General features: G+C 48.0%; 1 protein-coding gene across 9 annotated transcripts in view; it reads right to left on the reverse strand.

Annotated features, from left to right (window-relative positions):
• DLG2 (discs large MAGUK scaffold protein 2) overlaps positions 1–15357 on the reverse strand; it is a 970480-nt gene that overhangs the window by 30170 nt on the left and 924953 nt on the right. For all 9 annotated transcript variants that reach the window (XM_056858113.1, XM_056858109.1, XM_056858107.1 and 6 more), the window contains one exon: positions 13855–13930. In XM_056858113.1, coding sequence (XP_056714091.1) covers positions 13855–13930 — 76 coding nt within the window. The remainder of the gene's footprint in view (positions 1–13854; positions 13931–15357) is intronic.

Below are 15357 nucleotides of genomic sequence, written 5' to 3' on the forward strand. Positions count from 1 at the left end.
TGTTCCTAGACAACAACCACACTTGCGCCATTTTAGAAATCCATATTGGAGAGGCCTTTCTTTTACCTAGAAGTTTCCTTGGAACAACACGGAGGAAAACAATGATTTCACCCCAGTTGAAAGTCAGCGTGGTGTAATGGTAAAGAGCAGCGGATTCTAATCTGGAAAACCGGGTTTTTCTCCCCACTCCTCCACATGAAGCCTGCTGGGTGACTTTGGGCTAGTCACAGTTCTCTCTGAGCTCTCTCAGCTCCACCTACCTCAGAAGAAGAAGAAGAAGAGTTGGTTTTTATATGTCGACTTTCTCTCTCCCACTTAAGAATCCAACTGGCTTATAATCTCCTTCCCTTCCCCTCCCCACAACAGACACCCTGTGAGGTAGGTGAGGCTGAGAGAGCTGCGACGAGCCCAAGGTCACCCAGCTGGCTTCATGTGGAGGAGTGGGGAAACAAATCCAGTCCACCAGATTAGCCTCCGCCGCTCATGTGGAGGAGTGGGGAATCAAACCCGGTCCTCCAGACTAGAGTCTACCGCTTGAAACCGCTGCTCTTAACCACTACACCACGCTGGCTCTTGTGATATAAATATGTAATAATGATAATAATGGTGACAACCTTGGAAGGATTTAAAAATGTATGGAGAAATGATCACCAAAACACAGGAAGGTGGGCTGTTGCATTAGTGCAAGAAGTTTGGATAAGTTATAGGAGACCGACATGTTTGCAGAAACGCCTTCTTTAGTCAGGCGTTGGGTGTCTTCCTTTTAGCACCCGCAGAAGATGGGCTGCATTTTTCTTTGTTTGTGTCATATTCAATATCCTTTATTCACAACACTGTTGCGTTCAGCTCTAAACCATGACAAGAAGACAGCATGAAAGAGCAGAAGACTATATCTATGTAGATTTAGATTCAATGGTGTGTGTAGGTGTGTGGGGGATGGAGAAGGATAGAAGGAAACTGCATTTAGGGTTTGAAATTGAATTTGACCTGACAGGTTCAATATAGCTATTGTATTACCCCAAATCACCTGTTTCCCCCCAGCCACCCCAGGCTTTTCATCTCATAACTCACATAAACGAGAGCTGAAACAACACTTGTCCGTCTTCATTTCCAGCCTGGTGTGCGGTGGAGAGACAACAGGCTGTTTTATTATTATCTCAATTCTTCCCTCTCCTCTGAGCTCAGCCCAGGTGAAATCCATGTGCATAAGGCAAAGTGCAAGACATGCAAGCTTAGTTTCTCTCACCGCCAATTACAAAGCAGCATGTAAAGAGGTGGGGATTCAAATGCTTCCTGCTTCCTGGGAGCTCTTTCTGGGCAGAAGAAAGGCTTTTTAAAAACCAAGGTTTGAATTTCTCCTCCCCCCTTTCAGATTAAGGAGCTTCGTGGAGCAGAGTGGTAAAGCTGCAGTACTGCAGTCTAAGCTGTGCTCACGACCTGAGTTCGATCCCAACGGAAGTCGGTTTCAGGTAGCCGGCTCAAGGTTGACTCAGCCTTCCATCCTTCCGAGGTCGGTAAAATGAGCACCCAGCTTGCTGGAGGTAAAGGGGAGATGACTGGGGAAGACACTGGCAAACCACCCCATAAATAAAGTCTGCCTAGAAAACGTCGGGATGTGACATCACCCCATGGGTCAGGAATGACCCTGTGTTTGCACCTTTACCTTTTACCCTTTCCGATTGTTCCTTTTTTATGTTGTTGTTCTTAAAATGCTTTTTTTACGTGGCAATTGGGTTTTTTGGGGGGGGATTTTCTCTCACAGGAAGCCAATTACAAAGCAGCATTTAAAGGGGCGGAACTTGATTTGTGCTTGGATACTGCTGGTGCAGTAATTCCCAACAGGAAAGTGTGGGTCCAGCGATCAACGAACCTCAGGTAAAACTCACATGCATAAATGATCTTTGAATCACGGAATCACAGAGTTGGAAGGGGCCATACAGGCCATCTAGCCCGACCCCCTGCTCAATGCAGGATCAGCCTAGAGCAGGGGTGTCGAATTCATTTCTTAAGAGGGGCTGGATATGACATAAAAGTCACTTGGTCGTGCCAGGCCATGCCTCGCCAGCCCAGATCGGAACTGGGGGGAGTGGCTGCCTTGGCTGGTTCACAGGTTGAATAAGAGCTCTTGAGGGGCTGGATCCGGCCCACAGGCCTTATGTTTGACACCCCTGGCCTACAGTATCCCTGACAAGTGTTTGTCCAGCCGCTGCTGGTAGACTGCCAGAAAGGGAACTCTTGAGTCTGGGGAAGCCAATGAGTACCTTTGCTATTTCTCAACGGTGTAGCAACTCTGAGCAGTAACTCTAACAGGAAGAAGAAGAGTTGTTTTTTTATGCTGACTTTCTCTCCCACTTAAAGCAGAATCAAACTGGCTTACAACCACCTTCCCTTCCCCTCCCCACAACAGACACCCTGTGAGGTGGGTGAGGCTGAGAGAGCTCTAAGAGAGCTGTGAGTAGCCCAAGGTCACCCAGCTAGCTTCATGTGGAGGAGTGGGGAATCAAACCTGGTTCTCCAGATTAGAATTCGCCGCTCTAAGCCACCACTCTTAACCACTACGCCACGCTGGTTCAAAGAAAAGTGGCCGGCAGTCCTGCTGGCAGAGCGTTGTGAAAAGTGTGTGTGTGTGCGCACAGAGGGGCGGAGGAGAATCCCAAGAGGTTTTCAAAGTCACCGGCACCACCTCCGCCACCTTGGCAAAAAACACCCACATCTGCACTGTCAGTGAGTCGAGTCATGCTGTCGAATCCGTCTCCAACCCCTGCTCTGCTCGGAAATGCATCCCATTTGGAATCCTACGCAGTCTAATATTTGACGCATCCATTATTCTTCAGCAGCTCTCAAATGCCCAATTTTTTTTCTCGTCTACTAAATTTAGGAGATAGGGAATGCTCCCTCTTCCTCCTCCTCCTCCTCCTCCTCCTCCTCTGCACAAGCAGCTGTGACTCATCCCTAAAGATGTCGTAACGGTGAGGATTGCAGCAGTGGGATTTGCAGGGGCCGGTGAGAGGCTGAAGCAGATTCAGGAGAACATAAGAAAGGCCCGGCTGGATCAGACCAAGGCCCATCAAGTCCAGCAGTCTGTTCACACAGTGGTCAACCAGGTGCCTCTAGGAAGCCCCCAAACAAGACGACTGCAGCAGCACCATCCTGCCTGTGTTTCACAGCACCTAATAAATTCGGCATGCTCCTCTGATCCTGGCATGTGGGAGGAGGATGTGGGGAGGGGAGGGAGATGCTGGAGCCAGCATGGTGTCATGGTTAAAAGCGGTGGTTTGGAGCGGTGGACTCTAGTCAGGAGAACTGGGTTTGATTCCCAGTCCTCCACATGAGCGGCAGATGCTGATCTGCTGAACTGGGTTGGTTTCCCCACTCCTACACATGAAGCCAGCTGGGTGACCTTGGGCTAGTCACAGCTCTCTTAGAGCTGCTCTTCTTCTTCTTCTTCTTCTCCTCCTCCTCCTCCTCCTCCTCCTCCTCCTCCTCCTTTCGGCAGGGCCAAATTAAATCAAAGCAGTTTTTGGCTAAATATTAGGAAGGACTTCCTGACAGTTTAGTATATAGGTGCTAGGTGAAAATGAGTGCTCCTTGACGGATTTCTCTCTTGAAAAGTGCTCCATGACTCAAAACGTTTGGGAACCACTGCTCTACTGCAAAGGATCTGGAGACAAAAATCCTGTGTCACTTGGGTTGCCTCTTTGCCACTGGCAGGAGGTTTTTGGGGCGGAGCCTATGGAGGGCGTGGTTTGGGGAGGGGAGGGACTTAAATGCCATAGAGTCCAATTGCCAAAGCGGCCATCTTCTCCAGGGGAACTGATCTCTATTGGCTGGAGATCAGTTGTAATAGCGGGAGATCTCCAGCTGCTACCTGGAGGTTGGCAACCCTATGTGTCACAGTTTCTTTGGACAACAAAGCATTCTGGCCCGGCTTAAGATACATCTACCTGGCTGGCTTCTTTTCACTCAAATGAATGAAAAGCAGGTCCGTGAAGAAAGCAGGAAGTTCGCTCCTCTTCCGGGAAGCGCGAAACCTACCAGGCAGGCAACACCCAAAGGAAGAATGGTTGATCTCCTTTCCAAACCGCTGCACAAGCCCTGCCAGTGAGTCTCAGCCTTCTGTAAGAGGAGAGGGGCTTGGGTGGGTGCACGGGTGTTACTAGGACCTGGGAGTTGATGATGCAAGCCCTCCGGTTCTCTTTGCACCGTCCTGGGCCGCAGTTTGCTCAAAGATAGGGTGGCAACGCAAAAGAATAAATGGACGTAAACCTAATAGTTGGACCGATTCATGGCGGATAGGTCCCTTAGGGGCTACTAGCCCCGGTGACTAAAGTGAATCCCCACATTCAAAGACAGTCAAACTCCGAATCCTAGTGCCAGGAGTTAATGTAAGGGGAAGGCCTCGGCCTCTATGCCCTGTTGCTGGACCTCCAGAGGAACTGGTGGGCCACTGTGTGAGGCAGGATGCTGGTCTAGATGGACCATGGGTCGGATCCAGCAAGGCTCTTCTGATGTTCTTATCAGGGGAAGGCCTCTATGCCTTTCATGTTCACCATTTTCAAAAGCGTCAATTAACAGCTGTCAATGGCAACCGGAAGCTAGACTAGGAACACCTCCGTTGTCATGCGGTGAGACTGGGGAGCGGCCATGGCTCAGTGGTAGAGCATCTGCAGAAGGTCCCAGGTTCAATCCCCGGCATCTCCAGTTAAAGGGACCAGTCTGAGTAGACAATACTGACTTAGATGGACCGAGGGCCTGATTCAGTACAAGGCAGCTTCATGTGTTCATGTGACTGCTCTTTTGAGAAAAGGTGCACGCTCCACGCAGCAGCCACGACTTTACTGAAGAGTCTATCAACTCTTGCAGATGTAGGATCGACCCATTCTGTATGTTTCTATAGAGTACTACTCGTTGTTGTTGCTGTTTCAATTTCCTGCTGTTAGAACATTCCACACAATGAAATTTCTAGTAGTAATACTGAGGCTATTTTCTGGAAACGCCGGGCGTAAGAATTCTCAATGGAATGAAAGGAGCAGGCAAACAATAGCATTGTTTGATGGGCGGGGGGGGGGGAGAGAAGAGGCAGGTTTGCTGCCAGAACAGGGTGAAATTGGGTTGGAAAGCAGGGCCTTCCCGATCCCTTTCCGCGATAATGAGTCACCGTTTTAGGAAGAAAAATCACTCCCAAGCAAAGGGTGAGTTGGCAATAGAATCGTCCCACACATTGGTGTGAAAGAGTGCCCTTGGGGTGGGAGAGACTGCCAGAGCAGGAAGTAAACATGACAAGAACATTTCCCATTATCGCTGTCAAAATTACGACTCTTGCCACTGCGTGGGCTGAGAAATTACCCCCAGCGTGGGTAGTCATGAAAAAAAATTATTTAATAAAAAAAAAAGGAATGACCCGGTGCTTGCACAGGGGACCTTTACCTTTTTACTTTACCTATATGTGTGATTAGATTTTAGCCTGCAATAAATACATATATATTTTGTATGGGCATAAAAAAAAAGAAAAAAGAGGAGGGGTGGGGGAAAATTGGATCCCCACATGCTGTGAATCCTAAAAAATGTCAGACAGAGATGTGGTCTGTGTACCAATTTAATTGAATCATAGAATCATAGAGTTGGAAGGAGCCATACAGGCCATCTAATCCAACCCCCTGCTCATTGCAGGATCAGCCTAGAGCATCCCTGACAGATGCTTGTCCAGACTCTGCTTAAAGACTGCCAGTCAGGGGGACCTCACCACCTCTTTACGTAGCTGATTCCACTATCAAACAATTCTTACTGTAAATTTCCCCCCTAATATCCAGCCGGTACCTTTCCGCCCTCAATTTAAACCCATTATTGCGAGTCCTATCCTCTGCTGCCAATAGTAACATCTCCCTGCCCTCCTTGAAGTGACAGCCCTTCAAATATTTGAAGAGAGCAATCATGTCCCCCCTCAACCTACTCTTCTCTAGACTGAACATTCCCATGTCCCTCAGCCTTTCCTGGTAGGGCTTGGTCTCCAGGCCCCTGATCCTCCTCGCTGCTCTCCTCTACACCTGCTCCATTCTGTCCACATCCTTTTTGAAGTGGGGCCTCCAGAACTGCACACAATACTCCAGGTGTGGCCTGACCAATGCAGTGTACAGCGGAACGATGACATCTTGTGATTTGAATGTTATGACTCTGTTGATGCACCCCAAGAGCACTTTAGGTTTTTTGTACTACGGATGTGCGTACAGACGTATCCAGTCTGAATATATATCCAAAAATACCTTCTCGGTATTTTCCGGCTATATCTGGGTATCTGGATGGTATCTGGGATTTTTTTTGGGATACTGGGAAATGGGTCCTGGAAAATCTTAGAAATATTCCAGAATAACCAGGAATTTTGGGAGCCAGTGCTTTAAGGCTGCCATGTCTTTTTTTCTTTCTTTTTTTTTTTTACTGTGTTTCTGTGTCTTCCTGGGGCTCGGTATCAGCTTGCAATGTTGCTTTGGCTTTTATTGTGTCCTTTGACACTGGTTTCGTTGGTCTTTCAAAATTGTGTTCTTCATGCAAGTTTGTGTTGGGTTTGCGGTGGATTATATGGTTCAACATTGCCTTTGATTCTCGAGTTGTGCATTGGCTCAGATTCTCAGATTTTATATGTGTTGTGCTTGCAACCGCATTCCTATTCGTCCTGGCTTGGAGGATTGAGACATAGAATCATAGAATAATAGAGTTGAAAGGGACCACCACCATCTAGTCCAACCCCCTGCACAATGCAGGAAATTCACAACTCCCTCCCCCTTACACCCTGAGGGACCCTACCCCATGCCCAGAAGATGGCCAATAAAAAACTCCTCCAGGATTCTTCATTTGTGGTGCTCCTTGATTTCCATATGAGCTTTCAAGTCAGGATTCTTTTAGACTCTAATGAGTAAGAGGATCTGTAGGGGCCACAGGCCCTGTGGCAGAGTGCCAGCGTGGTATAGTGGTTGGGAGCAATGGACTCTAATCTGGTGAACCAGGTTCGATTCCCCACTCCTCCACATGAAGCCTGCAGGGTGACCTTGGGCTACTCACAGTTTTCTTCAAACTCTCTCAGCTCCACCTCTCTCACAAGGTGTGTTTTATGGGGAGAGGAAGGGACGGAGATTGTAAGCCGATTTCTTCTTCTTCTTCTTCTTCTTCTTCTTCTTCTTCTTCTTCTTCTTCTTCTTCTTCTCCTCCTCCTCCTCCTCCTCCTCCTCCTCCTCCTCCTCCTTCTCCTCCTCCTCCTCCACCACCACCACCACCTCCTCCTCCTCCTCTCTCCAGAAGCTGAGACAGTTGGGTGTGGGCTGAAATTGCCAATCGCAGAGGACTTCTGGATGGTGACACGTATCACGGACCCTTTCGAAGCTACCTCCCGGAAGGACCGGAAGTCTCTTTTTCTCTCCCCACGTGGTTATTTCCTGATGCCTTCTGTATTCCATTGTCTGCTCCTCCACAGATGTCAACGGTTCTTCAAAACATGACTTATTCTCGAAGACAAAAGAGCACCGAGGCATCAATCAAGGCAGGAACTGTGAAAGAGGTTGCTGAGTGACAAACGGAACCCAACAATTTCTAATGTCACCTTTCAAGTTCTCCTTTCGACTCAAAGGGCAAAGCGTTGATGGATTAATCTTTTCCCGTTGCCTTCGAACGAGACAAAATGTGTTGCGCTGCTAATAGAGCTACCCCCAAAGGATACAATAGGACCGCAGTTAAGAACCTTTAATTTGGAAATGCATGGCCTCAGAAATGGAAAGCTGTTGGAAGAGGGCAGGGTCACTGGCACTGGCCTGCCTGGACACAGCGTGTGTTGACGCGGGTGCCTTGTTCCCCTAGCTGCGGAAGTGCTGACGCGCTCTTGAGGAGTGAATGAAATGCACTTCTAGGCACCACAAGATGAACTACCTGCCTATCATATTTATAAACTGCCCTGCCTTTAAGATGAGCAGGGCCACATACATTGTTATCTCAGAAGGGCGGAGCAGAACCAACAGGTTGAAATTAAATCCAAAGAGTTTTTGGCTAAACATTAGGAAGAACGTCCTGACAGTTAGAGCGGTTCCACGGTGGAACAGGCTTCCTTGGGAGGTGGCTTCTCCTTCTTTTGAGGCTTTAAAACAGAAGCTAGATGCCCACCTGACAGCAAAGCTGATTCTGTGAACTGGATCAGACCAAGGCCCATCAAGTCTAGCAGTCTGTTCACACAGTGGCCAGCCAGGGGCCTCTAGGAAGCCCCCAAACAAGACGACTGCGGCAGCATTATCCTGCCTGTGTTCCACAGCACCTAACATAATAGGCATGCTCCTCTGATCCTGAATAGGTATACATCATGACAAGTATCCATTTTTACTAGTAGCCATGGATAGCCCTCTCCTCCATGAACATGTCCAGTCCCCTCTTCAAGCCTTCCAAGTTGGCAGCCGTCACCACATCCTGGGACAAGGCGTTCCACAATTTAACTGGGCGTTGTGCGAAGAAACACTTCCTTTTATCTGTTTGGAATCTCTACACCCTCCAGTTTCAACAGATGACCCCGTATTCTGTTATTATGAGAGGGGAAAAAGCTTCTCCCTGTCCACTCTCTCCAAACCATGCATAATTTTATAGACCTGTATCATGTCTCTGCTTAACCGCCTTCTTTCCAAGCTAAACAGCCCTAAACAGCCACCGTTGCCAAAGAGTCACACCTTGCGGTGGAGATGCCACCTTTTTGCTCGGATATTAAAATAGGCCTTGCACACGAATAATTAGGAAATTGAAATGATCAGAGAAGTGTGTGATGCCATTAAGCACGCCGAATTAAAAGGCTTAATAGGTAGCTTCAAGTGATAATTTCAGGTTTCACTCTGGCTCAATGAACTCGCACCCGCTATTTATACCTCTGGCTCGCTGCTTAAAAAAAACCCCATCTAGGGGCTAGCTTCTCTAATTGGATTGATATTATTATCTGCCTTACAGTCACCTGGGACCAAGGTCAATTTTTTTGCTGTGCACCAATTGGTTTAACATGTCTTGAATTTTTTTTTTCCTGAGCAGAATGTCTTGGGAAATGCATGGAGGAAAAGATATGCTGAAAAAAAATGATATGAAAGATAATGAGAATAACACACCTGACTAAAGGAATTAGCTCTGACGTTCCTTGAAGACAAAACTCTAGAGATAGCAGATCACCCCAGAGCATTTGGCTAATAGAATGCAAGTACTATATGCCACAGGGCTGAAGAAAAAATGGTATTCACATAGCAATTCAGAGCCTCTGAACAATGAAGGAGGAGTTGGTTTTTATATGCCGACTTTCTCTACCACTTAAGGAAGAATCAAACTGGCTTACAATCACCTTCCCTTCCCCTCCCCACAACAAACGACACCCTGTGAGGGAGGTGGGGCTGAGAGAGCTGTGACTAGCCCAAGGTCACCCAGCTGGCTTCGTGTGGGAAACCAACCCAGTTCACCAGATTAGTGTCCGTCGTTCATGTGGAGGAGTGGGGAATCAAACCCGGTTCTCCAGATCAGAGCCCACTGCTCCAAACTACTGCTCTTAACCACCACACCACGCTGGCTCTCCAGAAAGATTGAACCTATCCAGTTCACCAGATTAGCATCCGCTGCTCATGTGGGGAATCCACTCATGTGGAGGAATGGGAAATCCAGTTCACCGGATTAGCCTCCGCCGCTCATGTGGAGGAGTGGGGAATCAAACCCGATTCTCCAGATCAGAGTCCACCACTCCAAACCACCACTCTTAACCACTACACCACGCTGGCTCTCCTGAAAGATTGTGTCTATCCATGCTCCTCTCTACACACGTCATGTTCTTTAAAATCTCATGTTTCACGGCTAGGCCAAAGATGATCTTTTCCAACAGGCAAACAGGTTAAGACCAAGATAAAGAGTGACATGGGGATTGGAAAAGGCTAGGCCAGCTTGATTCCCTAATGACGCCGTTTCCGAAAATGTCACAACCAGTCACGGAATTAGTGGCGACAAAATTGATATTACCTCGGTAGTGAGATGCAGGAAGAGGGATGCAGGAAATTAAAGGGTAATTAGATTCTCACCAGAATCTGGTTTGTGCGAGGCATCATTAGCGGCATGAACGAATTACTTCCTCAAGCTTTGACCATAAAACAGAAATTGGCATTTTTAAGATGTCATTTGACTGAAGGTTGGGAGCCTGCTGAAACCTCGAAAAACCTTGAGGGATCCAAACAATTATTGGAAGATGTGGCAGTCGTCACATCCTCTAGGTCAGGTTGTGTTCAGATTTGGGCACCACAATTTAAGAAGGATGTAGACAAGTTGGAGTGTGTCCAGAGGAGGGCAACAAAGATTGTGAGGGGTCTGGAGACCAAGTCCTGTGAGGAAAGGTTGAAGGAGCTGGGTATGTTTAGCCTGAAGAGGAGAAGACTGAGGGGGGATATGATAATCATCTTCAAGTACTTGAAGGGCTGTCATATAGAGGAGGGTGCCAAGTTGTTTTCTGTTGCCCCAGAAGGTCAAACCAGACCCAACAGGTTGAAATTAAATCAAAAGAGTTTTCGTCTAAACATTAGGAAGAACTTTCTAAGAGTTAGAGTGGTTCCTCAGTGGAACAGGCTTCCTCAGGAGGTGGTGAGCTCTTCTTCCCTGGAGGTTAATAAGAAGAGGTTAGATGGCCATCTGTCAGCAATGCTGATTCTGTGACCTTAGGCAGATCATGAGAGGGAGGGCATCTTGGCCATCTTCTGGGCATGGAGTAGGGGTCACTGGGGGTATGTGGGGGGGAGGTAGTTGTGAATTTTCTGCATTGTGCAGGGGGTTGGACTAGATGACCCTGGTGGTCTCTCCCATCTCTATGATTCTATGATTTTAGGGGTCCCCAAATTTTTTGATCCTGTGGGCACCTTTGGAATTCCAAAATGGCTGCCACAAAAAAGCTGCAGCAAGAGGCGGAGCCAGCTGCAAAATGGCTGCCGCAGCTTACCTTCCATCACACAGTGAAGTCCTTTGCGCTGTGGTGGAAGGTGCTGCATTAAAAAAAATTGCATACCCAATTAAGTCTCCAATGGCCAATCAGAAACATTGCTGGGCAAAAGCCCCACCGGGCCCCACCCACTTTCTAACACTCTTGGCAGGCACCAGGAAAGGTGTTGGCATGTGTCATGGTGCTCACAGGCTCCACGTTGGGCACCCCTGCTATAGGTCAAGGATGGGGAATCTTCTCCATTGGTGGGATGGACTGTCATAAATTGGTCCAGGAATGAGCCAGATGTGATCTGGAGAGGAAGAGAAATGGACCTTCAATTCTTCTTCCTTTCTTCCAAAACCACATTGATTCAAAAGGGAAGGGCGAGGTAAAAATATTTTAATAAATTTATAAATAATATTCTTGTCTTTTGGCCTCTTAGATATGCTGGTTCCTTAGTACAACGCCCGCCACAACTATCTAAATATAAAAATTGTGTTTTTGCTGGAATAATCCAGTAGTATCTTTTAAGTACCCTTTTTACAAAAAGTGCATGACTTCTTAGGAGTTGCCCATGAAAATGAGAAGAATTACGGGTTTGGAAGGGTTTGGACACAACGTTTTTTCCACACTGGGCATTCTCAGTGTCACATGGGTAATGTGTGAAATGGACTAACCCAGCTATGTTCAAGAATACTTGATGACAATGAATGATATAGCTTGGCGGGTGGAGAAGAGCTGGCTGCATCTGGGGAAATGGCTTGTAATTCCCTGAAGCTGCTACACTAGGGTTGCCAACTTCCAGGTGGTGGCTGGAGAGCTCCTGCTAATACAAGTGATTTCCAGGCGATAGAAATCAGTTCCCCTGGAGAACATGGCCGCTTTGGCAATTGGACTCTATGGCACTGAAGTCCCTCCCTTCTCCAAACCCCGCCCTCCTCAGGCTCCACCCCCAAAATCTCCAGGCATTTCCCAACCCAGAGCTGGCAACCCTATGCTACACCGTAGGGTTGCCAACCTCCAGGTACTGGCTGCTATTACAACTGATCTCCAGCTGATAGAGATCAATTCACCTGGAGAATTGGCAATTGGACTCTTTGGCAATTGGACTCTATGGCATTGAAGTCCTTCCCCTCCCCAAACCCTGCCCTCCTCAGGCTCCGTCCCAAAAACCTCCCACCGGTGGCGAAGAGGGACCTGGCAACCCTAAACATAATTCTTTCTCTCCAGGCCTCAAAATCACCCCTCAAGTTCCCAGTGGGGGAAAGATACCCCGACCCTGTAGCTTTCTTGTTTCTTTTCCTCTAGCAGGTGAAGCAGCTTTGGGAGGGCAATTTTGAGGTGAAAAAGGACAAGAAGGTAAAGGGATAAGCAGCCTCTTCCTCCCTGTCCTGCTAGGAGGGGCAGCCTGACCCCTATTTCGGGTTAAAAAGAAAATTATGGAGGACAGTCTCACAGCTGTGGCTACACCTTTATGATTTTGCCTCTTCAGCAAGGCCTGTGTACAGTTCAGGGTTGCCAACCTCCAGGTACTACCTGGAGATCTCCTGCTATTACAACTGATCTCCAGCCGATAGGGATCAGCTCACCTGGAGAATTGGCAATTGGACTCTTTGGCAATTGGACTCTATGGCATTGAAGTCCTTCCCCTCCCCAAACCCTGCCCTCCTCAGGCTCCGTCCCAAAAACCTCCCACCGGTGGCGAAGAGGGACCTGGCAACCCTAAACATAATTCTTTCTCTCCAGGCCTCAAAATCACCCCTCAAGTTCCCAGTGGGGGAAAGATACCCCGACCCTGTAGCTTTCTTGTTTCTTTTCCTCTAGCAGGTGAAGCAGCTTTGGGAGGGCAATTTTGAGGTGAAAAAGGACAAGAAGGTAAAGGGATAAGCAGCCTCTTCCTCCCTGTCCTGCTAGGAGGGGCAGCCTGACCCCTATTTCGGGTTAAAAAGAAAATTATGGAGGACAGTCTCACAGCTGTGGCTACACCTTTATGATTTTGCCTCTTCAGCAAGGCCTGTGTACAGTTCAGGGTTGCCAACCTCCAGGTACTACCTGGAGATCTCCTGCTATTACAACTGATCTCCAGCCGATAGGGATCAGCTCACCTGGAGGAAATGGCAGCTTTGGCAGTTGGATTCTATGGAATTGAAGTCCCTCTCCTCCCCAAACCCTGCCCTTCTCAGGCCCCACCCCAAAAACCTCCTGCCAGTGGCGAAGAGGAACCTGGCAACCCTAGGCTTGGAGATCCCCCAGACTTACAAATGATCTCTAGACTACTGGCGTCAGTTCCCCTGGAGAAAATGGCTGCCTTGGAAGGTGGACTCTATGGCGTTATACCTTGCTGAGGTCTGTCTTCTCCTCCAACCCTGCCCTTCCCCAAGTTCCATCCCCAAATCACCCGCGATTTCCCAACCCAGAGCTGGCAACCCGACCAACAGAGACAGGAAGAAATGGATGCTGATTTAGTTTGGGCTTTGATGGATTTGAGCCGCCAGCTTCTCAAGTTAGTAGTGCTTGGATGGTTTCACTGACTTTTGAAACCACAAGGCATGGATGCCTTGATCAGTTCCAGGAAAGGCGTGAGAGAAACACGGCTTTAAATCAACGGCCAAACACTTTGTCTCTTGTGGATGCTAAGTAACGGTAATTTGGGTTCATGATCCGGGACCGTAATACAACAGAAACGGTTAATTTCTTTCAATTTCACTTGATGCAATGTCACTTTCTGCTTTATTTTGAAAACTTTCGGTCGCCCTGCTCCTCTGTAGCCTCATTTCCCCCTTCCCCCCATTTCCTTTAGTGTGCCTCCCTTTCTTATTCTCTCATTCATGGTGCTCAGCTGTTACATACGCAGAGCCGTAAGACTAAAAAATCTCCGTCCTGTTGGTTTTGCAGCTACATACCCCTTTTGCGTCAATCACGCCCGGTTTCGCGTTAAACTTCACTGTCTTTAAGCGTGCTCGCTCTTTCCTTTCGACCCTAGAGAGAGAAAGAGAGAAAGAGAGAGAGATCTTTAGGATTGTATACTTTAGGACGGGGTCCCCAGCCTTTTTGAGCCAGTGGGTGCTTCTCGAACTCTGACTCAGTGTAGCGGGTGCAGCCACCAAATGGCGGCTGCGGCTTACCTACTTCAGCCTCCCATTTATCACTGGCACAGGATGCTGAAGTAAAAAAAGATTCCCCCCGAAGAAGCTCCCGCGAAACACATTGGGGTTACAGAACTCATTGAAATATTATTATTTCCCTTGCACTAATTGTTTTTTTGCCAAGACGAGCCAGGATTGTCCCTTCATGTATGAGCTGAATTTCCTGCATTGTGCAGGGGGTTGGACTGGATGACCCTGGTGGTCCCTTCCAACTCTATGATTCTATGGATCCTGGTTTCAACAAGTAGCCACAGCTCAAATAAACCTTGGAATCGCGCTACATCTGAACCGGCCCGAGAGGTAGGGTTGCCAACCTCCAGGTACTAGCTGGAGATCTCCTGCTATAACAACTGATCTCCAGTCGACAGAGATCAGTTCCCCTGGAGGAAATGGCCGCTTTGGCAATTGGACTCTATGGCATTGAAGTCCCTCCCCTCCCCAAACCCCGCCCTCCTCAGGCTCCACCCCAAAACCCTCCTGCCGGTGGCGAAGAGGAACCTGGCAACCCTACTGAGAGGAACAACTAAGGGAACATAGGGGGGAGGGTAAGCATCGCAGAACAAGATTTGAGGGAGAACATTCTCTTCGACACGCAATAAATTAAATACTTTGCTTTCAATTTTGCTCATTTTTAAACATTGCCAGCTGCAAGACCCCCAAGCCTAGGTTACTATAGTTACCACTGAACTTTGGAATAAATGAGGGTTTTTTCCCCCTGGTGGGGAGACAGCATGTACACATGGAAACGGCTGAGACACAGCTTTCCGATTCAATGTGTGATCTTTGCGTTACTGGAAAAGTCTTAATTTTAAACGTGCGGATGATGCTCTGTATTAAAACGAAGAAAGGGGGGTACGGAGTGGGAAACGAAGGCTCGCGGTCGTGCGGCCTCCTAAATGGAAAGAAAAAGCAATGCTCAAGAAACAATTAGCTCAAAGCCCAACGCCGCTTTTTAAATTATTATTGTAGGCTGGTATTAATTCATATTATTTGATTTGATGACTAATTCAGTGTGTACGTGAGTAATAAAAACAGCCCTCCTTATTTTAATTAAAAGCTTCAGATTGAGTTAAGTGGCCGGGTCCCAGATGTGGCAGAAGCAATCTGGCTCTGGGGAAGTACACCCTTCTTCGCTACCAGGCGCAAAGCCTCTCTAGATGCTGTGACTGCAGAGACACAATGCACAGCTCACTAGGCTCATGCCAATAGGAGCTGAGCCACCCACTGTCAGGGACAACAGGCAGTTTGGTCCCCAACAAA

This window comes from Euleptes europaea, chromosome 12 (genome assembly GCF_029931775.1).
Source record: "Euleptes europaea isolate rEulEur1 chromosome 12, rEulEur1.hap1, whole genome shotgun sequence".
Classification (NCBI taxonomy): domain Eukaryota; kingdom Metazoa; phylum Chordata; class Lepidosauria; order Squamata; family Sphaerodactylidae; genus Euleptes; species Euleptes europaea.